A 26,032-nucleotide genomic window follows, 5' to 3' on the forward strand; every position below is an offset into this window, starting at 1 on the left:
TGTATATACTTGCTGAAATGCCCGTTCGCATGGGGAGAAAGTGTTATGAAAAATATTCGTATCTCCTTCCCTATTAGAATACGCATTTCAGCAAAAGTGTAATGATGAAAGTCCATAAGATACTCACCCAACTTTTGGCATAAATTTTGAAACACTTTACTCATCTGGAATACACCTTTTATTCAAAGTGACGTGATAAAACGTCAGCTTGAGAAGGATACTAACAATGTTCCAAAACTATTTTCAAACGGATCAGGCATTTTCCCAGCCATACAAACAATGAATTCCTCACTAATCTCAAGCCATTTTGAACATTTTAAAATCATCTTCTCAACTTTCATGCGGATAGAAGCTGAACTTGGACTTAAACGACACCGGGAGTGTCACTATTCGTTTCAGTGACCCTAAAAACTGGATTCGACACAATCGGTCATTTTTGATTATTTTTAAATGTCATCCCTCCCCACTCCCACCCTTATGGGATATGTAGGCCTCTTACTGCCACAGTATTTTTTTCCAGGTTATAAGTCACATGTGTGCTAAGTTTGTTTCAGATGTTTGACATACATAGACACACATCGATTCTTATATATAAAGGGTATTGCAAAATAAATGTTAAAACTCGTGGGAGGTGATTCCTGCACTGAGACAAGAAAAAAGTAATCTTGATCTTTCGGCAGCGGGACATAGTTTCGGACCTACAAGGTGCCGAAAGTGTTCGCAAATGAATTTCGGACGCCAATCTTGCGAAAACTATCATAGTTTCAGTGAGACAAGGATCGGCGCCAAGTATTCTTATATCAGACCCAATCAAATTTTCCTCCTTCAGTCTTCCATCTGATAAAACTAGAAACTTGGAGCACAGTTACTTGAAGCATTCCTTGGGGGAGCACGGTGGCTTACCTCTAGTGCGTGGGGTCTCAGGTTAGATCTCTGCTCAAGTAAGTTTGTGGTGGACAACATCGTGTCCATAGATTTTCTCGGAATACTCCCTTTCCTTCCACATTCTTATTCCACGAATTATTCTGTCATTATTCATTTGCCTTAATCATTCGTCCCCTTAGCCTAATAGTTATAATTATGGGACGTTGAAGTTTCCCTTATATTTAGGAAGAGCTTTGATGAATTGCTCCACAAGTCCTAACTTGATGTAAAGCGGTGACAGAACTTCATTAGAGTGCGTTTGTTTTATTTGGCACACTGACCGCCAATACACCTGGTTGGCCTTTAAAGTATTTTCTGCTAGCACTCATGTCGTGAATGTTTTAATCCAATATACATCTTATTGGTTTTGTCGTGTAGGTGACGTTAGTTGTCAGGCAGCCCATCAGATGAGGTCATTGCTATTTGGTGGGTATTTGAAATGCTTGGTTGCCACACGCGAACAAGTGTGTTACAGGGATTTGTGAGTGGTGTGGCGTTTTGCTGTTTTTCCTAGCGTATTGTAACTCTCTTTAACCGTGGCGTGGCAACAACGCGTTCCAGACAGATCCGTCCTTTAGGTGGGAAGCGTGCCAAGATAAAACAAACGTACTTTAGGAGGGACTAGGCTGTCCCTCACAACATTTGCCACTCCAGGTTGAAGGGAATCTCTTCATGAACATTATTGTATGGTCCAGTGTATTTCCTTGATATGACTGTATCATAAACATATTAAATGAGGAATATTTAATATATCATGATTGTTGTCCTTCTAACGTAGAAAGCACTTCAATGTCTCCACATACCAACCACCCGTGTTCTCCATACCTTATTTTTGCTAGCACTAATTTCACTCTCATACGTTCCTTTTAGGTGATTGGAGTGGCCAATTGGAATTGTTGCGTATGCGTATGTATTATCGTTTTGAAGGACAGCTTTCAGGCTCTTTTTTTTTTAAATGAATCGAGCAACAGCCTCCATTCACATAAATTATATTCTGTTTTACACTGCTCTATCGATCCATAAACATCATTACAATACACAAGGTTTTGCTCTTCAGCGAAATATAGAACAAATACTTTTTCACGAGATCGGTACGAAGGAAGTTTTTTAATAACTGAGCAGAATCCTTAGGCAAGCCCAGATCCCTAGATAGTTCATTCAATTCCTCTTCAGAAAAAAGTTCCGGTTGTGTATCCAGGTCGTAGTCAGAATCATCAGAAACCATCTGGTTCACCCCATCACATTCATCATGCGAATCCAATGTAGTGGGAGGGCTTGACACAGATATGTCAGCATTATGTGCAAGTGGATGTACTGTAGATGGGGAGGTTAGGGTATAAAATGAGATTCTTGTTCTTCGTATTGAATCTTGCCACAACACACTAACAGAAGTAGCTGTCAGAAGTATGGTTGTACTGTTCACGCCACACCATTGGCATTCCAAAACAACCTGGTTAGCACCTTTCAACTACAATCGGAAATTTTTAGCACAACATTTATACACTATAGGGGCCCAAGGCTTCTCTTGATCTCCCAGCTTTATATCGAAATAGGCAAAGTATTCCATTTTAATAAAATCCTGATATTCCTTTGCGGTTTCTTGAATGTATACTCACCACAGACGTAACAAAAACTGTTTGGTGAATTAACACATTCTTTTGTCCTTTGTAAATAAATTATAACAAGTCCAGAAGGGTATATGTGGAGTCCGGTTGATTATGACGTGATCGTGAGCGGTCGGATCCCATGTGCATTCTTCAGACTCTCAACCTCAAAATGAGAGTGGCGAACCCGCATATTGGAATCCATTTTCGTTTTCAGAAGCACAGTCTTCAAATGATTATTAGTGTGCAATAAACTGTTACGGTATTCTCTAAAAACAAGCAAATAACATGAAGATGGAGTTCTTATTTCTTATTGTAAGCTCTCATTTTTAATAAACTTGAATATAAAAGAGAACATCCGTTTGTGCATCTCATTATCACTACGCAGAATTAATAATTTTGATATGATGACCGGCCATTGCCTACGACGTACAATAGGTACTTTTAAAAAAAATCTGAAGTAAGGAGGGAAGTAGAATAAAAATTTTTAAAAAAATATTAAAATATTGAGGAAAAAACTTTTGAGTAGATTGATTGGTTGATAATTAGGAATTTAGCGTCCAGTTCAGCACGGAGGCTATATAAGACGTAGACCTACAGCTTAACGTAGGATCCGAACCATAGGTTTCACCGAGACCCTCATTCCGTACCGATTTGCATCAACAAACTCAAATTTTCGTTTTAGTTTGCGATGGTTAGCATGACATCTGTAGCATTGAAGATTGCTTGTTGCGTTATTTGTATTATATGCGATCCGCAAATTTTGCGGAGACTGTTACGGAATGAGGACCCAGAAATCGAATCCAGGTCTTCCACACCGAAGTCACATTAACCATATACCCACGACTTCACGAGGGAGTTCATTTGAGTAGATGTGAAGATGTAACTATAATATTCAGACAAATCTAAGGAAGGTGGATTGTTTTAGTTCTTATTGTATTGATGTTCATGAGATAGAGTTAATTTAAGAACTTTTGTTTCAGGGTCTTTTGATTGCTTTAAGCTATAGATTCAGTTTTGGTTCACAATTTTTTTTCTCATATAACAAAGGTAATCATTATTTTAACTTTTTTCCGTTATAAATTATTGTGTCGACGAGGCTTATTCCGTACCATACTTCGCAAAAATTGTGGAACGTAAGACAACGTAAAACTTGCAAAAAATCAATTAGACCTGCTATGTTTATTATCGCAAAGTAAAATGGAGGTTTTGCGTTGCGTTGACGGAAAACGTTACGAAATTGTGTCGACGAGGCTTATTCCGTACCATACTTCGCAAAAATTGTGGAACGTAAGACAACGCAAAACTTGCAAAAAATCAATTAGACCTGCTATGTTTATTATCGCAAAGTAAAATGGAGGTTTTGCGTTGCGTTGACGGAAAACGTTACGAAATTGGGCTTTAAGCATCTTAGTTTTACTGTTATAGTATACTGTTATTACTGCTTTAGTATACATGAAAAAATGTTCCTAGATTACGTGAATTGATTTAATTTGTATGTGATATGTAACTCAACAAATTCTCACTCAGACGAGCTGTAGCACTATTGAATTTTCTTTAAATTTTTTCTTATTTGTATTTTTCTTACATTGCATAGTGGTTCTTGTATTACCACAACATTATTTTATTTTCTATAAACAATAGTACTCATAAAAATAAAGTGGAAATATTTTTCTTGTTTCATTGATTCTTTTTCCTCTTATAAAGGACACGGAAACAGTGCTATTAGATCACAGACTGTGTCAATTATCTCTCTTTTGTTTCGATCTTTTAAAAATTGGATTTATTTCTTGTTTTTTATATATAATGTTTTAGCCTGTTGACTTTCATCGTTAAAACAATGGCTTTTGAATATATTATTCCCTCACGGAATACCAATTTTCACTGCCCTATCCACAGCTCAAACCGATAGGTTAGGAAGGAGAACAGACTTACACTATTATCTCCAGTCCTATTCTTCAAAAGGTTAGTTCCTTGCTAGCTTGTGCGCTCGACAGTCGTAGGTTAAAGAGTCGTGATGAGATTCGGAGCGATGAGATGACCCCGCTGCTTCCACCCACCTTCTTGACAGTTTGTCTCTGTTGTTTAATTTTATCTGGATCTTAAAAGTTACTGTAATAGTTATCTAAAGGTTGGGAGTTAGCATGCGGGGTCAAGCTTAATTCAGTTCCATCCTAGTTTTCGTTTATTGCCAGTCATTTTCCTATTTTAAAATATGTTTTTAACACTTAATGATAATTTTTTTTCTTCGTTCTTCCTGGCGGGTATGTGACAATTTGTATTTTTACTTTTATATCCTTTTTAGCAGTAGTATGCACGTACAGTTTTAGGTGTACAGTGTAGTAATCACATTACCATGTAAACTAAAAATGGGGAAAAGGAACATAAAGAATCATTTAATAAACATTAATGTAGTAAGCACCTGCTTGATTATTACTTAAAAATGTAAATAATATATACATAATTCATTAAATTGCCCTTATCAATAGAGAACGTTGACAAGTGATTGCGCTTATCTAGATGCAGTTATTGAAATTAATTACCTTGTCAACAATGCCAATTAAAATAATTCCATTGCTGGAATATTAGAGTACTGGAATAGCACTATACTACTGGGATTGGAAACACAGTAAAATATAGAAAAGCAGGTTAGAGGGAACTGCTGTGCTTCTGCAGGCAAACATGGTGCACTGGATGGGCACTCGCGTCTGAAAACAGAGATTTGCCGACCCTAAGTTATGATCAGTGACACAAAGCTCCTCGTAAGTCACTTTTTTTTTTTTTTTTTTAACAAACAGTTACTTTTTTTCAAGTTAATCACTAAAAGTTACTTTTTGGGGGGAAGCAAAGTAATTTTTTGTGTGATTTATGTTTTGCATTGGCAGTTTTCTAATAAAAATATTATAAAAATAAATGGAAAAAGACAGAGACTTGTTACTTATTACTCTTCTGAAAACTTCAGTACTTGTAACCATGTGCAGCTGTGCTGTCACATGTGACGAGTCAGCTTTATTCTCACTTCTGCCTTTTATTCTTTCTAAAGCGCAGTGGGTGGTTGGTGCCTGCTTAAGCTCTTAAGGTGGGTTTGAGAACCCTTCTGTGTCTATTCTTTCTTCTAGAACCGCGCGAATATGTAATTAATAATCATCCTCTAAACACAAGTAATCCAATTTTTTTATTAGCTGACAAACTTAAGTAAAATAATTTTTAATCTTAACATGTTACAACATTACGTATTTCAGCTATGATCCAGCCGGCCATATGTTGGTTGAAAAAAAAAAATGAAAATTCAATTTATGCCCAAATTTGGCATCAAGGTTTAAAATTACTTTTTGATGAGATTTTTTTCACTTTTTCATGTGCTTTTGGTCACGTTTCAAGTATCTAGAAGAAACCAGACTCTATGAGCCCTGAGTGACACGATAGATGGTGTGTTAACCCTGTTGTAATAAATATTCTATCAGTGTGGAAGGTGATGAACTGTAAATTATACTGAGCAATACAACGTAGTAATCACTACCCACGTTGTTTAAGGAGGGCCAGCGAAATCAGTTATGCCACATGAACACACTACCTCTGTATAGATTCACCATCAGCCGGCATGATATGATACATTGTAGATAACCGAGGTTTACGGCATCTGTAACGTACGGCATATCCGAACATTACTGTCAGTCTCAATAGAGTTATTGTTTCCATGCTACATTGTATCTCCAGGATCCAATTACAATGTTCAACTCAGGTGAATATGTGTGAGTCAAGTGACATTAACAGTACATCTTTCTGCAAAAGCTAGAAACTATACTGACTTTTGAATACGAGTGTGCTGTGTTTAACTTTGGCCCATATGTGGCTAAACTGTTAATGTTGTCTCCTTTGGTTTGAGAGATTTGATTCGATTCCTGGCGGCTCATATAGTTCGAATACCGTATGTCAAGTTACAGATCCATGCAGTGTATAATCTCAATCCTTAAAATGGATGAAAAAAAAAAAAAAAAAAAACCTTGCATTGGTTGTATATGTTACTTGAATTAGAATTGCTTGTTCGTTACCTGAACAATTAAAGCAGACAGTTAATTGCAGTTACCGAACATTTGGTCGCTCAAAGGGTGTCCATGTTAGTGCATTCTATGCTATTTCCTGTGTAGGCATTTATCTGCTCGCCATGATCATACTGAATGGTGTTCACATAGATCCTAGAGAGAATGCTTAACAACTGATTTAAAAAAAAAAAAAATATTAGCAATTTGGCTAAGCTACAACGTAATTGTAGTATAGTTGGTAATTTTCATGGTATTTTCCTGATGTTTGGCGGATGAGTGTATGCTATAAATGTCTAAGTTAGAATACGAAATTTTTTTTTTTCTAATAATTAGTTTGTACATTCTTTCCTTCCAGAACACGAAAGTGTTGGCATTAGTATTCCTTATATTGAACTCAAGAAAGTTCTAATTCACTTTGGAAAAGGCATGCCTGTGTTATTTTTATATACATCGTGTTCAGCAGCGTCTAGGATCAGACAAGTGTTAAATATGACCAACAAAAATGGGCCATATTATGATCCTTGTAGTCAAGGTAAGTGTTCGAATTTCTGAAGTTAACAAGATAAACATAACATTTTACGGGATCTAGCTTGAACTTTTCAGTGGGAAAGCTTATGAAATTTTTAGACTTCTTGGTTGAATGATTCAATATAGTTAGAGGCACGAGGTTTTCGCAATGCGCGATAAAACGAAATTCGTCAGAATTAAGTAATTTTCAGTTTCGTGACATTTATGATATTCTGTGTGTATTTTCATTGGTTTTCCTTGCGCGATAAAACGCGAAATTGGAAGTTTTGCGTGAAATTTCTAACAATACGCGAAATTTTGAAAATATGTTTTCATTAATTTTAAAAACGTCAGTTTTCCACTGACGGAACGGTAGAACATAGCATGAACGGTGCATTTTGAGTGATTCGAACACTGCTATAGTGAACATGTTGCAGGGTGTGGTGAAAAAAGTAAAGCACACTTAGATTTGTTACCAAGTGAAAAGAGGGCTAGTGTTGAATGTGACTATAAAAAAATGTGAAGAAAGATCATTCTTTAGCTTTCTTTTATGATACTTTGGGAAAGCTATTTGACCCTTCTGTAATTGCATGCAGTAATGAATCAGGTATTGTTAAGGTAGTTTTTTAAAGCTTTATCTTCATGTTAAAAAAAAAAAAAAAATGCAAGCATCTGATTATGAATCGTATTTGGAGTTTTACTAAGTGGACTATGAACTCTTGACAAGTGATTTGTCTGGAAAGTGCAGTGTAGTAAATGTTTTGAATGGACAGAAGTTCCGAAGTGATGATTGTTTGAAGTTTGTTGTAAATGCACGTTCATATGTGTAGCTTCCAACAAACAATGCCAATTGTGAGAGATTTTCTTTCCAAGTACGGACTGGTGATAAGTGACAAACGTACATCATTGAAAGAGGAAAATATGGAAACGTGTAACATGCTTATGTTTAATGCTTAACTATAACTTGTGCCTATGTATTTCAGAAGACAGCGAAACTTGCCTACTCATAGTAAGTTTACTTACTGATTTTACTTCAATTTGATTAAGAAAATAATTTTCTGTCAAGTGAAATACTCAGTGTATTTTGTTTTTAGGTAATGAATGGTTTGGTTCTGTATTGATATATATGAATACAAGGAAAAATTATAAAAATGTCAGGGAATATCTTTTCCACAAGAGCTACAAAATGCGTCGAAACGCGAAATTTTCAAATTCTTAGTGCGAAAAACTCGTGCCCCTAAATATAGTTCGTTTACATGAGAGTGAAGTAGGATTGAGGAACTTATTCGTGAAAGATAAGCGTACTAACTACACTTTAGAAAGTATATTAAAACTTGATGCCATGAATAGATTATCCTCAGTAGAGTAAATACGACAGAAAGAAAATTTTCTATAAAATGAAATGACCACAAAATACGGCAATTAAATTGTAACTTGCATTAACTTTATCCAGATTGTTTTGTGTACTTTTTGTAGGTATTAATTAGTGTTTTGATCCTGTGATGTTTTTCGTTATTGTATAAAGTTTTTATTTTAACACGTTGACTGCCAAGCGTAATTTTGGATTATGGGTGGGCTCAGGCCAAACGTTCAATTCTTTTTACTTTTTAACTTTTGTGACATTTTTAACTTGATGTTTCAGTTTTTAATGGTTTCAGTGTTGTTTTTGATATTTTGATATGTTTTCAGCTGTGTATACTTTAGTATACACATGGCCTGGGACGGTTCATAGTCCTTTCCAAGCCACGTGTATACTAAAGTATACACGGATAATATATTGTTTCGTTCACTCTTATTCAACGTTTTTATTGTGTCTTTAGCATGATACAATGTATAATATACTTTTCATGGGTAGGTTGTTTTTTATACAATCTTCTTATTCTTGGCATAATATATTGTTGAAAAGGAATACAGTACAACCCCTCAAATCCGAACTAATTGGGGCTGAAGCCTGTTCGGATTTCGGGGGGTTCGGATTACCCGGGAAATAATATTACGTACTTATTTCGTCCCTGAATTTGCGGTAAAACAACGACTGAGGTTAGACAGGGTGGCCCAGTAGTCGAAAGGGCAGTGACCTTGACTGGCGGGTGTACACTCATGTCCAAATTGTCTTCTTGTAAGAATATAATGATTTTGAATAAGCATTAAGCCTAAAAATGTTAAAACCTTAAAAAAACTAAATTTGTGTGATTAAATCTATTTTTTTTTCATTTTCCAGCTGTAGTTATTTTCTTTCTCCTGAGAACGTGTTCGGATTTGCCGGGTTTTAGGATTTCCGGGGTTCGGATTTGAGGGGTTGTACTGTATTGCTAATCTTGTTTCCCACAGTAATTCAATAATGACTTTTCTGTCACTTGCTACAGCGCCAGAAAACGTATCATGCAAGGCCATTTGACTATATATATAGCCATTGAAGACTTCCCTATATTGTAGTCGACAATGTATTGAGCTTTTGCTTTACCTTCACCTCTCCTGTTTGGATGTAGACAGTTGTGCAGTGCTTTGTTGAAATCATCAATACTTCCCTCATGTCTTTCCACTTGCTCATTTTCACACCTTCGCCTATTATTCCAAAGAAATATCTTACTATAAAAGATTTTTAGAGAAGAAGTTATCCTGTCGTTGGCAACCCCAAGCAACCAACCCCAGCCTCAAGAAACAAGCCCAACGGCAAGAAAGGAGAACTCTCACTATTTGGTTGACAGAAAGTTCTGGAAAAATCCAAAAAGAGGCGATGTGTTTTGTGTTTGAAAAGTATGGAAGAAGTGGTCAGCTAATAAATGGTAAACTGAAGCGTGTACCTCAAGTTGTGACTTATTGTAACACCCGCCCTAAGAGTCCATATATGTGTAGAGACTGCTTCAATGAGATTCATTAGACTTGTCATATTTCCTTCTAATAACAGAAATTAGATATTAGAAGGAAGTCATATTAGATATTAGTGATCATATCAGATATTAGATATGAGAAGGAAACCACTAATTCATATTTCTTTCTAATTACAATTCAGGAAAGCTTTAATTGTTTGACATTTATCAGATTTATGTGCGTTTTCTCCATGTATTATAATTTAGAAAATAATGTTTTATATTCTGTAGTGGAAAAATACATTACATTATATACATTGTTCAAACAAAATGTAATAAGAAAACAGCATACCCATATATCTATAAGTTAGTTTTGCTTGCTGTTTTTTGTTTTTATATGATGCATATAGATATTGTACCAAAAAGAAGGTTTCAATATAAAAGAAAATTATGTACTGGATTCAAAACTTGATCCCTCTTCCCCAGAAAACAAATTCCATAAACTGACAGCAAAATAAAAGACACTCAGGTCACATGTGATATCTCTCCTAAGGGCAAAGTAGGATGTTCAATAGTTAAGAACACACATGACCAGGAAGGAAACCTAGTGTGTGTATACTTAAGTATACACGTGGCCTGTACTTACCTACGCCGTGTGTATACTTAAGTATACACGTGGCAGTGAACGTGTTAATTATGATGTGAATACCCAACAAATGTGACAAAATGCACAGCAGTGATAAAATTGCATCTGAGGAAAGTTCGCTACTGATATGAATCACTACAATTCACATGATTCGAATGATGATAGAACCCTCACATTTAAGGGATCCCTGCTTCGATCCTGAGCCATGTGAGTTTGTGGTAGGCAACATCCTGTCCATGGGTTTTATCTAGGTTCTGTCATTCCCTCCAACATTCTGATTCCGCCAGCTCTGATAACACAGCCACACACTAAAAAATAGAAGTTCTGTGTATCGGACTCCGGGTTGTGGATTCAGTGTATTTTGTTACACAGAATCCAAATTTCAAAACTAAGACAATTGACCGTGTCAATTCCTTTTTATGGGAGAAAAACTTGGGCGATTTTGGACAGGGAGGATACATGTATACAGCCATACAAAAACCAAAGTTCTGTGCAGCGGACCTCAGGATGTGGATTCGATGTATTTTGTTACACAGAATGCAACTTCGAAACTCCAGGACGATTGACGTGTCAATTTGTTTCATGGGCGAAAAATTTGAGCGATTTTGGATAGGGAGAGCACATTTTTCGCCCAAAAACAAACAGAACATTCATTTTTTGTGTGGCTGTGTAATCATTCATTGTCATTAATCATCCGTCTCCTTTACACAGAAGCACAATCGTGGGACATTAAAGATTTCATTTCACTTTTTGCAATGTTTATGTGAAAAAACAGTAAAAAGGTTTCAGAAACAGATGAGTCATCAGGATAATTGTAGAAGAAACTGGGAAAAGGCTTTTACAAAACAATCTTTTCCTCGTAAGTTAATTCTTATAATGAAAATATAATTTTTGTTAGAGGAGTAAGTATTGTATGAAGTTAGTACCGAGTACCTTACGACAAATGTGGCAAAAGTGACTTCGGAACTTAGTAGCTAGAACAACTAACTGCGACAATCACAGTCCGACGTAAGTTGCTTGACCTGAACATCTGCATTTAGGTTGTTTAAATTACCATCACCAGCGCTTTAATGCGAGGAAAATTTCACCATTATCTCAAGCAAGAGACCATGTTCATGTATGGCAGACGCCCTAAGAAGTTTGTGCCGAACTCTCTCTCCTTTCTACCGTGAAACATGGCGATTCTAATGCTGTGGGCTGCAATTTCTTTATATTCTGTGGCTCCTGTGATTTTGCTCATAGGACGCATTACTGCCAATGATTATGTGCATTCTTTAGGTGACCAGGTGCATGTTGTAGTCCAGACGTTGTTTTCGTTCATTAGTGCAATTTTCCATGACTGCAAAATCACAGCTGGAACTGTTGAGGCGTGGTTTCATGAACAACAGGATGAATTACTACTATCCCTTGACCCGTTCAATTCCAGACTTCAACATTATTGAATACCTGTGGTCAGTTCTAGAGCTCAGACTTTCGAACAGATATCCTCGTCCCTCATCGCTTACGAAACTGACTGCTGCATTGCATGAGTAATTGTTCATTATTCGTCTTGAAACTAGTCATGACGTGTGCCTTCATTTCACGACGAATCAGAACTGCTTCGCAGGCTAATCGTGGTTTCAGGCCGTATAACTTATCTTTACATTTAGTAGTGCATTAAAATGCTTTTTCTTCAAGTGTTTTCAATGATTTAGTAACCATATGTGTATCAACGCAGTAGATAGTTATATAGAAATTCTTGTGGGAAATTAATTTGTATTAAAACGAATTGGTTCATTGTTCTTAACAACTGGCGCATATATATATATATATATATATATATATATATATATATATATATATATATATATATGGTCGTTGTTTTTTTACATGTTAAAAGTTTTAAGTTTGCTTTTAGTTCTTGATATGTTCTTAGTTTTTTTAATTGTTTTCTGAGGAATGACATAAATGTATTATTTCATTTCAGATGATACTCAGAAACGCATTACATTGTTACCTGAAAAATTACCAGAAGATAGTAAGGTTATTTTGAAACAAATATATGGTGCTCCTAAACTTCTTGAAGAATTGGACAGCAAAGAAGCAAATGAAATACTTGTAAGAGCATCACCAAAAGAGGTAAATAAAGATTAGCCCTAAGTTTTGAATAATTGTGTACTATATATATATTTATAATGAAATTAAATTGTAGGCGTATGAAAATCAAAATAAAATATACCTAAATGATAATACGAACAAAAGCACACACACAGAGAGGAAACTGAATATAAAAACATCTTTCGAGTCTGAACGAGTCATTGGAACATAGAAAGGAATGAAGGAACGAGGAGTAATACTCGAGTCGTAAATTTGGTCGAATTATATTACCAATCATATTGAAGGTCATGCCTGAATTAATAATATCGCTAATAATGTCACAATTGACGCTACGTATGACAGTGAGAGAAAGGAGTAGGAAGAAAAGAAATATTGAAAATAAGAAAGGTAACAGAAGAAACACCAGGTATGACCACATTACCTCGGTGAGTTCTCATCAACTTGAGTGCAAAAACGAGGTTTGAGAAAACTATAACGAAATTTTCGTATTTTCTTGCGTAAGTCCAATTTTGAATCAAAAATTGCCAAATTCATTAAAAAAAAAAATGGTTTCCGGTATATTCTAAAAGTTAGAAATTCCATCATTATAAAGGATTATATAATTACCAAATATACATCTGCAATAGAAAATTAAGTATGTAGTTCTGCAAAGTAAGAATTACTTAGCATGGGAAATTATAAACTGAGTCGATAACATAGCCTCAATGTTGAATGTGTGTAAATCAAGTTAAATTTTTAAGCATTTGTGCTCAATTTGCATGAAACGGAAAACACTCCTTTCAGCCTCTGATGAACCTTATTTTCCACAGAGATTTTGTACCTGTGAATACATTGAAAGGACAGTTTTTATTCAGATGGTGGGAAAAGTGTGTAAAACAGTGAGAATAAAAGAAAATTTTTGTCGTGTTAAGAATACTTAAAAGATATAGCTCAATATAAGGTCAGATTAATTAATTTTTTCTATGTAGTAAGACCTCGCACTTTTCTTCAGATATTATAAATAACCTTTAAAATGTCAATTAATTGGTATTATTTCTTTCTTTCTTCGTTGCTCGTGAAACAAAACTGTAAGGGATTAACAGAATTAATTTATTATACGAATATACATATATATAATTGACATTTTGTTGTGATTTGTTTCGAAAGAATAATAAAATGATTTCGTCGTTTTAAAACAGTCGTTTTTGTACTTTCTAATGAAAAGTAAAAATTATCTTGATTTAATTCAGTTAAAAAAAAATCTTTGGTAATTTTTCGTCTATTTTTGATACAGTATTTCACGTTTGTTTCGTAGTGTAGCGTGATTGTTTCAGATAATACAACTATGTGACAGTTACCTTAGTGCGTCAGTTGAGATTGTGTTACATTTATGTATAAGTACGGTATCGAAAGTGAATTATTTAGAGCTCCTCCGTGGCTAAGCGGTTAGCGTACGCGCATTTGGCGTGGGAGACCCGGGTTCGATTCCCGGCGGGAGCTCATGTGGTTCGGATTCCACGTTAATCAGTAGGTCCACGTCTCATATAGCCTCGCTGCTGAAAGGGACGCTAAACTAAAATCAACTCAACTCAACGAAAGTGAATTAATCGAATGAGAGAGTTTAGTTGCCAAACATATCTAGGTGATTCTTTGATTTTAAAGCCGTTTTTGGGGAACTATATAACGTTTTTGGGGATCCCTAGTTAGTAATTATGAAATAATGTAATATTCTTAATTTGTGTTTACATAGTGATGCCAGATGTCTGTATTTTATTCAGACTGTTTGTGTTAAGATTTATGTCCTTGCTCATCTTCTACTCTTCAAAAAGTGACAAAATCCGTACTTTTATTTTGGATTCGAAAGGTAGATTAATTAGTTATTATTTCCTTACTACTGCACCGAATACTGGTTCACCAAGGCAAACAGCTGATGTTTTGTATTCTTTCATTTCAAAGACATGTGGAATATCACTAAACAGACTGTGCTCTCTGTGAAAGAACCCCAGCGGTGTGTAGGGTGAGTTTACGGACGGTGCAGAGAGTTAGTTGTGAGCGATAAGAAAAGCTCTCAGTGATACTGGGAATATGTTATTTCGATTCCAGGACAAGCAGTCTCGCCTTGAAACCCAAACACAGATATAAACTTGAGACCCCTTACTTCCGTGATTGTTCCACTGCTTAACACATTTGAAAATATAACATGTAATGAGTCAAATATTATTAAAGTTTACAAAACAGAAGAAAAAGAGGGCATTTCAGTGTTATATATGTTTAAATAATACAAACAAATTAGTCTAGCTGTTTAATTTTCAGGACACTAATATTATAACAGTACGTGAATTTTAATTTTAATGTTCATACATATAGATATACTGCAGTAGTTTCCAATTAAATAATTTCAGTAATTTTCAGTAAAATTGAAAGTGTCCGTATTTTTGTATCCAGACATCTGGCAACCCTATATTATAGTCTAAATAAGCTGCATCATGTTTGATATTTCATTTTCTTTAATCATATTTTCCATAATTTTAGGTACAACAGATATATAAGAAAGCAAATGTACAGAACACTCCACAGTTCTTGAGGCAGACGGAAGAAGTACAGACGTAAGTACCTTTTAGTAGGAAATATGAAACATCGTTGCGTAATTGCGAATGCTATATTATCAAAGCAATTAGTTTTTAGATATCAGTGTAGAGCCCTTACCTCTGGTGCACCTCTGCTTCGATCCCAATTCACGCCAAATGGGCTTCGTGGTGAACAAACACCATATGCGTGGGTTCTTGGGGCTCTTCCAGTTTCTTCATTCCATCATTATGACTCATCATCACCGTCTCAGCCTCAGTGCGTAACCGTGGGACATATAACTTCTTTAAAGAAATCTGATATGTCTGTATTTTATTTATTTTTCTACTAATTATTGGGTTGTGCAGTGCCTACCTCGCCTATTGAATAATGTAAAACAAACTTATTCTTAAGTCAAACATCGCTCTTAAGGAAATAGACTAGCGACTAGAAAATATGAAATTTGACGGCATTAGATATCAGCTAATTCTGAATGTGGTAGAATAGAATGTTGATCCTTCTAGTTGTGCTTATTTGAATTGAAGCAAGTGCCGTACATAGTGTCGACTGATAATGTTGGATAGTGAATGTACAGAATTTCGTGAGTGTTTGCCATTTGTGTGACCTCAGGATTCTCTCTCAGTATATTTAATCTCAAAGTTTTAGCAGAGGCAGAGCATTTTATTCAAACCATGAACTTTCAAGCGTCTGTTTTTGCAACTTACTTGTGTTGAAGTCGGTGCTTTTCTGTGGTCAGATTTCTCCCTCCCCCCTCCCAAGAAAAGTGTTCAGTCCATGTAATTCCGAAATGTTCTATGTAAATGCTAATCCGTTTATAGGATCCATCTGCTAGTGTTTGCGAGCATTTTGGTGCTGATTGCAAATAGCTTGGACGCTCCCAGACAGCTGTACGATTTTCACCAAAGACCAACCTGAGTGACCCCAGAAAAAAAAACATAGTTGACGAACATCAGTTTTTTTGTGAACACAATGCGTTAATTCGGTATTCTAAGTAAAAGTTTAACGTTAGCAGAGATTCTTAAACAATATTCCCATTTGCAAATATTTTAGTCATATGCTGTCAGTAAGAATATGTTCTTAACCTGCGTATCATTTATGTCATGAATATGAGCTCTAAACTTGTGTTGAGCGCATCATACACAATCTTGTGTTGAGCGCATCATACTCGCAAATCATTGCCGATAAATTTCGACCCACCTGCTGTAGCACAATTTTAGTTTTGGAGCTGCACTACAAATATGTGGTCAATTTCCATTCATGTTGTGTATCCAGTCGTATATTTTCTTCATGCTAATATTTTTGTTAAGAAATATTTCAATATTTGATTAAAGGATTGTTTTTGTGTCTATATCAATGTTGCGTTAGGAGATAATTCAACTGCTACCGTATTATTTTCGCTGTGAATCATCTATAATTGACTATTTTTTGTGAAGTAATAGCATTTCATGGATTTGGTTATGTATACCATACAACCGTATAGTTCATGTCAATTCAGGAAGGAGATTACCTTGATAATCTCAGATGTTATTGAATATAACAAGTGTTAAAATTTTGGACAAAATAAGTACAAAGCTATCTTTCTTTTCCCTTGTTCAAAAAAAAAAAAAAAAAAAAAAAAAGTCAATCAATCTTGCCCGAGATTTAGGCCGCCAAAAATAGCTCCTCGGGCGGCATTTCTTCAGCAAAAGATTAAAGTGCTCTCTCGGGAACGGTTCAAGATATTTTGTTGTTTTTTTGTTTTATTTGAAAGATAGTAATTCACCGAGTCAAATGATATCCTCCGTTTGGAAATATGTAGCCTCCAAGTCCTTGTGCTGTAGGTATCTGATAATTTTTTTTTTTTTTTTAATGCAAATCCGTTTCTTTACTGTTTATAAATATCATACAGTGCTGCAGTCCTTGAAAAGGAGAATTTCCACTTTTGAGTTAACTTATAACAGAAGTTATAAACAACGTTCATGTTTTAACTTTCGTCGCTAATGTCTTGATTGCAGTTTTTGTTCAGAAATAACAATCCCGAAAATTACGAATTCTATCTCTTAAGTGTACTACTTATCCTGAAAAGAACACGCCAGTTTGTTCTGGAATTTTTTTGGTAATGGTTTTGAAAAAAATACTATCGGAGCTATGTGATGGAATAAAAACGATAAATTAAAGTTGGAACTGGTGAAATGTTTTTATTGTGAATTTTCTTTAATAGAACCTTCCAAATCGAGAAAAGGTCTTCTAAAACAGTGTGGACTCATACAGATATTTGTGTTTGGCTAAGCATATAAAGGGAGGAAACATGAATTCACAGTTCAGTTGTCAACAGGCAACCAAAGGGAGCAGTTTCCCAAATTTGTAGCCCAACAGAACCTATAAGCTTTTGTGGGGATCCTACTGATTTATTAAGTTATAGGATGTTTTGTACAGAGGACTGACTTTAAAATGTCTTCTGACTGGATTCACAGAAGAGTAAAATGTGCTGATTACATATAAGAAAGGATTAGATATAAGACTAGCAAAGAAACATACTTTCTTATATATATATATATATATATATATAAAATTGGGATTGGCATTGTTGATTTTTTAAAAAATAAAATTCAGAAATCGACTTACGAGAACTTGGACACATACTTCCAACGAAGAATATAATTTGAATCATTAATTTTTTATTTTTCAAATAAAAAAAAATCTTGAACCGTTCCAGAGATACAGCAATTTTAATATTTTGCCGAAATTCACACGTGAGAAATGGAGCCCGAGGCACCATCTTTGGCGACCTGTGTCTCGGGCCAGGAATTTGTTTATTGGGCAAAACAAAAGAAAAAATGTGTATTGCTTGCTTTTATCCTGAATTTTAACATCTATTAAATTCATTTGCATTTTAATTTATTAAATTCAATAGCATCTGAGGCTCTCAAGCTAAGATTGTTTCGTAGCCTGCCTGAATTGATCTGTTGTATGCCCAACAATGTTAGACTCCTTCCAACTAACATATCAGATCTTATTCCAAAAATTCCATTAAAGGTAGCTAAGTCATTCGAGCATTTTGATTTCCATGTTTAACCGATTCAGTCCTGGAAATTGTTGAAGAAGTAATCAGTCAAAGTGTTCGAAAGGAGGAATAAACAAACAGTGTGTTCGAAAGAAAGGTTTAGTTTATCTTTTACTATTTATTTATTTATTTATTTATTTATTTATTTATTGAATTTTAAGATTATAGAGAGAAGGTGTATCTGTTAAGAGTGTCTTAAAGTATGGACGGTAAGTTCAAAGGGAATAGTTCCTCAAAGCTAGAGTCTAGTGTTTGATAATAAATATAGTAATATATTAGTATAATTTTGAAATACGATAGTATTATAATTTTTGGTACTATATTGGAGCAGTTGTGAAATACTATATTGGTGGCTAAAAGAGTAGCTTACTTTGGTTAGATAACAAGCAGCTCCTTCCCATCGGATCAGATTATTAGATTAAAAACACAGACCCAGAAGTTTAGCTTATATTTTTACTTCAACAGGAATTTGAATTGAAGTTGACTATTGAATACATTCTCTTCTGAAAGTGATGAATATTGTATATGTTTGGTTTGTTATATTTGAGAACACATTACAAAAATTATAGTTGTTTTCAATACTCGAATGAAGTACAAGGAAAAACTCTTAAAGAATATACACAAGACCAACATATCAATGTAACTGATAACTTCAGATATCTCTTCTTCAATCTTTGTTATTGTACCAACTCTTCTAAAGTCATTCTGTTTTCTTATAGCGTACAGGGCGTAAGCAAGGAATGTTAAACATTTATTTATTTTGCACTCTACACAAAATATGTTTTAAAAGATTATCATATCCGAGACAGCATTTCACTATGGGTATACATGCATTATTCGAAAATTATTTTAAGTCTGAGACTTGGGCTCGATTTCTGACTCATTAGTGCTTTTCACTCTGAATTTCATTGAATTCTAACTTAAAAGGATATGCTGCAAGACAAAATAGAGTTGTTTACTCAGTTTCTCATATAATAACCAAGTTTGTTTCACACGAAACTATCAAGCTTTTAAGTTACCAGACATAATCAGTATAACTGTATAATTTAAATAAAATTTTTAGCTAATTTTTATTCCAAGTAATGATCTGGGAGTCCTAAAACGATTGTTATATTCCAAGTATGATTTCGATAACCAGTCCTGTCGTTTTCATCAACTAAACAATAATGAGCTTCGGCCTCAGATATCGTTTGCATTTTATTCTTCTTAGTACTTCTTCCACGCAAAACACTAAAATTAGCAATAAGTTACTGAAATATTAGAAATCACTGTACACACAAACTCACAACTTAACGTGTTAACTTGAAAACAAATTGTTCCTCTTTACGTGTTTCATTCAACTTCAATATGAGACGGGACCTACTGATTAACGTCTAATCCGAACCACATGAGCTCCCGCTGGGAGTCGAACCCGGGTCTCCCACGCCAAAGGCGCATGCACTAGCAATGTGAAAAATTGAGTTACCTGTACAAATCTTTTGGGATTCCCAGACCACATTATAGACGAGTGTTAGTTAATGGAATGTGTCAAATTGTATCTGTGATAAAGGATATGTAAACCATTTAATAATTTGACTTTGCGATTGGTATATAGATATTACTTTAATAAATGTTATATTTTAAACTAGTTACATTCAGTATCAGTATTCAGTCATTCAATTAAAAACAAGTCCCATTAAAACTGAAATTCAAGAACTACTAAATTTTGAAATTACATTTGATTATATCTATGTTAAATTATTTTATGCAAGGAAGTAATACATGATTTCATTTTTCTTTCAGGCTTCTTGTGTTCCCTCCACCTCCACAGAAAGGCGGCATTCCGGTTAATAGTGAAGACTACCTTTGTTTAGGAGAAGATCAGTTCCTCAATGATGTCATAATAGACTTTTATTTAAAGTAAGTCAACTTCATTTCAAAAAGGTGTCTTATCGCAATGTGATAAAAGTAAGGATATTTGCGTGTAGTAGGGAATCGTAAATTAAAAACATTCTTTAAAACAATCGTGTGTTAATTAACACCAATCCAGGTTAGTGCAGGTTCAGTGGTAATTCTTTCATGGTTCTCACGCTCTTTGAGAAGTATTGAAATTTGTTTTCTTTTCAATGCCTTTGAAAGTTATTTTATTTACCTTTTCACTTGTATGGCCTGATTTTTCTTGATATAAATTGAAAACTTTGGAATATCAATTTATGAATAATAATAATAATAATAATAATAATAATAATGAAGAAGAAGAAGAAGAAGAAGAAAGAACACAGAATGAAAAGTATGCTAACTAATAAGAATTTATTTTTTTTTAGAGCTAACAGGATTTTATTTGAAAGAAAAAAAAGCACTAACAGGGATTTGTAAAAAGAAACCAAGTAAATTAAAAAAGACTGCAATAATAAGTAAAAATAGTTATATGGGAAAGGGAATAAATTAGTGATGTAGGGTATTATAGCATTGCCCGAAACTTGCTTAAAATAGCGATGCTTGTTTCAGTTCTCTAACACAATTCAGATCTATTTTGTTTCGCTTGGACGTTTACAATTGTTAAAATGCTAACTTCCACCCTATAAACATCACCGCCAGTTTAGGAAGGAAGGAAAGGGAAGCAAGTAATGGTGGTTTCGAACTTCTGTTCTGATGCAGCTGTCATAGAAAAAGAATTGCAATTTCGTGAGGTGGTCCAACAATCTGCAACAAATGGATTGGCTCGAATTGTAAAGTCATTATTTTCTGATTCAGAAAACAAAACTGTTAATAGTAAATCTGTAAAAAAATAAATAAATAAAATAAAATAAAAATTAAAAAATAAAGAAAATAATTAACAATTGAAAAATGTTTATTATAAGTGAGAATGTCAACAGCTATTGCCAGACAGATTGTACAAATTCAGTTGGATAGTGTGTGATAAACGATCCTCTCCTAATACTTGTTAGACAGAATTTTGCTGCCTCCTAACTAAGTTAGAACCCGAATTGTCTCGCGATGACGACCCAAGACTGAAAATTCTTATCCAACCCAACATTATATGAATTAACCTTTTTGGTGTACAAGACATTTTCTACACTATTTATTTATGTATATTTTTAATCTGTTAAACACTGACTGTTAACTTAAACACCTTTTGCAGAAATCTGTGTAGATAACAATTGTTCTAATTTTTTAAAGATCACAAGTTAACCTCATTGAAAAGTTAGAAATTCAGTAGTGATATTTAATTCAATGTATTTGCGTATATTATAATACATATATGTATTTTCAGATACTTGACATTGGCAAAACTGTCAGAAGAAGATAGACAACGGACGCACGTTTTTAGTTCATTTTTTTATAAGCGCCTAACTACAAGACCTGTGAAAGGTGTACGAAAGTCTCACCCAGTCGAAGACGATCCAAATCTCACTCCAGCTGAGAAAAGACATCACCGTGTCAAAAGTTGGACGAAAAATGTAAACATATTTGAAAAAGATTTTATAATCATTCCCATCAACGAACAGTAAGTAAAAAATACATTAATTATAAATAATATTTGTAAATCGACCTGATTCTTTAAACTAGAATTATGAGATATGTATATTAGAAGATTCTACAGTTTTCTATATAATGAAGAAAAGAAAGTATCCATATCGCGTGATTAACCATATTGTGCCTCAATATTTAACCAAGGCGCGAAAAGTCGGATCAGCCGTGGCGACCAAATATTTTAGTTTGGCGGTAGGCATTTATCCTGTACTTTGCCAAATGACCAAATTCTCTGATCTGGGTACTGGATTCATACCTGAAATTTCGTGCCTTGATTTAACTATATTAAACCATTTCGGCGCGGCTCTTGCTCTTTTCCTCAGTTACTTGATTGAATGATGAACACAAAAGTACAAGAACTCACATATTTATTCTAATATTGCACGTAATACAAGACATTTGGTTATGAAAAATAGTTGGCTAAGCTCCTACCATTAAAATACACCATAGTGTGCTTTTTAATAGTTGATGTAGTTAATTTTTCAATAGTAGGAACTTTTAAGTTGTCTGTTTTTTTCATATTGAATTATTTGTGTTGCAGTGCAGTGTTAGAAATAAGTATGTTAGTTCATGGATATATATATATATATATCCTTCATCCAGTGACTGACGAAAAAAGCAGGACCGACAATTGAAGTAGTATCAGTCACATTAAGTACTGAGGCACAAAGATTTTACTTTTAACATTAAGAATAATGTACCAGATGATTTCTTCAGTACATTCCTCCATTTCCTTTTATTTTTCTTCAACTCTATATTCCTTGCAGATTAATGTAATGTTCCTTAATTCAATCTTCGTGAAATCTGTTGTCTTAATTTATTTTTCTTTTGAATACTTCCTTCGGTATGATGAATCCTGTGCAGTCCTACATTGGTTTGATCATGGCATCGTGGAATTTACTTTTCACTGTGTGCATTTGGATGTGGTCATAATTATTCGCCACAAAAAATAACCAGTATATGTGCTGTTGAACGTGAAATAGGTAGTATTACAAAATAAGACAACTATAACATTCGAAGAACACAAAAATATACCTATATCCGGACAAAATGGAGATTGAGAAGAAGGGGAGGGGGTGGAATCTGATAACTTAGAAAGTGTAAAGACTGCCGGGGCGTGGTTCTGACTACATCACCTCGTATGTATCGAAGTCAAGAAAGTGTGAGCCCTAATATTTTCGCACATCTCTTGACCCTTAATGGCCTTTCTGAAAGAGGGGCAAGTTTACTCTTTTGTGTCCTTCTTTCTATTGTCCATTGGTTTTTATATTATCTATGTTGCTAATATTGTCATTGTTTCTAGTGTTTATTGGTTCCTATATTGCTAATATTTGTTATTCTTTCTAGTGCCCATTGGTTCCTAGCCATCGTTTGTTTTCCCGGATTGAAAGGATGCGTAAGATTTAATGATGGCTCTCCATGTATTCCTCCTGTTAGACAGAAGTCGAAGGCAAAGAAGAAGAAGGGTATATATTGTATACTAGTAATCTGTATGTGTGATGAGTACTATATAAGTCAGTCCATTTTAAGTGATCCAGCATGTGCCGCTCGACCACCTCCAAAAATATAATTTTTTCATGAATGTTTATCCCAGCGTTTCCCAACCTTTTTCAACTTGCGGCACACTTCAGGGTAACTTGAATTCTCGCGGCACACATTATTATTATTATTATTATTATTATTATTATTATTATTATTATTATTATTATTATTATTATTATTTGAAAATATAAAATACTGTAGTATTTTTTTCTGATTACTGACATCCTTCTCACAGAGAAGAAAGCTAGACCACTGTTTTTTCCCCGTGGTAAATCATTATGCTTATTTTTCATTTTAATTTAAAAATAGAAAACAATTACAATCAGATATAGGGCTCAAGTTGTTAAAAATACACTTTTTTTTTTCGAAAACTGTATCCAACCTTTCATTAAGAAGGAGGATCACTAAATAACGAACGAACAAACGAATCTCTTTTACTTTTAAAACACAAATATAGGTAATTCGTATGCATGTTTACTTTGCCGGAAGGATTGAATAATATTTTAAAATTTCAAGTTACGAAATAGTCTGTAACAATAAAGAAGCAATAATGGTCATAACAATGATAACAAATACTTTTTTTCAAAATTAGAAATGTACAGAAAAATGTTCTACAGAAAAGTAACACAGTATGAAACTTTAAATTTTAGATTCATAGTAGTAATTTGAAATACAAATATACCTTTTTCTGTATGTCTTGCAATTTGATTGCTATAGAATTACTAATTTTGTTCCGATTTCCTCGCGGCACACCAGCGACCCATTCGCGGCACATCACTGTGCCGCGGCACACCGGTTGGGAAACGCTGGTTTATCCTATATCAGGGTATTTCAAAATCATGATCATTGAATTTTTAAAACATCCCGTAGTCACACAGCGGCTGCCGCCATTTTGCGTTTTTTCAATTTGATTCATTTACAAGTTACTCAATATCTCCACATGAGTTGGTTCTACCGAAATGAAAATTGTTGGGCGGCTCCAACTTGTACGGAGCTAAAACTTTGTCCTCTTTAACATTTTTGCCTAAAACCACTTGAAAGGGGTGAAATCAGGGCCTACAGTTGCAACATTTTTGAACATTAATGACATGTTTGGGAAGAGTAAACAGCTAACGTAGATGTCTGAATTTGTGTGTGCCTGTAGTGCGGGGTCTTATGCACAAAAATTTGCAGACCTGTAACTGATTCCAAAGGTCTGAAAAAAATCGTAAAGTTGGGAAATTATGCGAATTAAACACCTGAAATCTAGAAAACGCAAAATGGTGGCAGTGTTGCAAATCATAGATTATTGAGGTTTTGATGTACCTTATGTCGACTAAACATTTCTAAATATTTTTTTTTTTTTTTGAAAAGGTCGAGGGGCTTTTTTTTTTAATATAGCATGGATTGACTCATATTTGAAATAAAACTTCTGTAATAATAAAATGTTCTGTCGTTTATTGTTTCTCCTTTTGAAATACATGAATGTACAAGTCGACAAAGTATTACATAAAAAGCTCTTTAAAGCCGGATAAAGTAGGAACGACAAAAGGAACAACATGGTAACAGCCACACTAAAAAGTAGCCAGAACGCGCAACATGCAAATAAAACAATACATTCATGCAGAGTCGGCTCAAGGCGCCCTTAAGCCACTTCTTCAGGTTATTCCCTAAATACAGAGAACTATAAGGAAAAATCTTTTTATTGATTCATATTAATTACACCATAATTACAATTAAGACACTACAATTTACTGCAAGATAAATTACACAAATTTAACTGTTCGGGCTTTAACGTTACGAATGTATCAATATGTCGATTTCATTTAATAAACTGTCTTGGTGGAAATCATTACTAAACTGCCCTGAGTCATTGTAGCTCGCAAATACGTTTAAATTATTTGTAATTTTCAGAAATTTCGCTCTGCTTACTACTGACACAAATAAGGGTACAAGTATTCGCAACGCTACAGATTCAGGTGCATATATATATTTATCGCAACTGTATAGGTGGTAATCCGTCGCCAGAATAACTATTTCTAAAATAGGAAAACAAAATATTATGTGCAGAGAAATTCAAATCGTTCATGCAGTGCATTTCTTGCATAATGTACAACTTCCTAAAGAAGAAAATTTGAACTCGCCTTTTTCACATTTGGTTTTTAACTTCAAATTTTCTTTGTAGATAATGCGAACGAAAGTGGAGTACCAGCGGTGACGAATTCTATTCAAATTGGATCAACAACTATTACCCCAGTGCAAAATACAAGTAATCTGATTACTTTGGAGGATCAGGGCGATGATTTCTCTGACAGAGATGAAGCTGAAGGAGACGATGATGAAATGGATACAACAAGCGACGAAGAAGAAGAAGTAAGTTAAAATCTTTGTTGGATTGATACTGTTTTTGAGTAGTAATTAGATGTAATTATTTGGTATTATTTTATTTCTTTATTTTTAGCCCACCACACTATAGAATTTCGAACATTAAATCTTAGATAAGTATGTTGCATCAAAGAATTGTAAGGTTCAAGGCTTTTATTCATAACTTCAATACCTTGAAGACACATTAAGTAATACGATACCATTCTTGAAACATTGCAAAGATGAGAGACACTTTAGTTATAATTTCAGATAGTTGATCGATTAAATACGTTACAAATTTTGTAGAAAAAGTTCTACATTTTAAACACCGGTATTTAAATAAGATGTCCGGTGAAAATTTGAACTCACTTCTCATCCACGTTTTCTGCGATGTA

At 34.3% G+C, this 26,032-nt stretch overlaps 1 protein-coding gene across 3 annotated transcripts in view; it reads left to right on the forward strand.

Moving 5' to 3' along the window:
- Positions 1-26,032, forward strand: part of LOC145686482 (uncharacterized) — a 168,902-nt gene that overhangs the window by 116,566 nt on the left and 26,304 nt on the right. For all 3 annotated transcript variants that reach the window (XM_081759833.1, XM_081759832.1, XM_081759834.1), the window contains 7 exons: positions 6,927-7,103; positions 12,501-12,652; positions 15,143-15,216; positions 20,022-20,138; positions 21,493-21,726; positions 23,100-23,218; positions 25,459-25,646. In XM_081759833.1, the coding sequence (XP_081615959.1) occupies positions 6,927-7,103; positions 12,501-12,652; positions 15,143-15,216; positions 20,022-20,138; positions 21,493-21,726; positions 23,100-23,218; positions 25,459-25,646 (1,061 nt within the window). The remainder of the gene's footprint in view (positions 1-6,926; positions 7,104-12,500; positions 12,653-15,142; positions 15,217-20,021; positions 20,139-21,492; positions 21,727-23,099; positions 23,219-25,458; positions 25,647-26,032) is intronic.

Source organism: Thermobia domestica, chromosome 5, assembly GCF_964235325.1.
Source record: "Thermobia domestica chromosome 5, izTheDome1.hap1.1, whole genome shotgun sequence".
NCBI lineage: Eukaryota > Metazoa > Arthropoda > Insecta > Zygentoma > Lepismatidae > Thermobia > Thermobia domestica.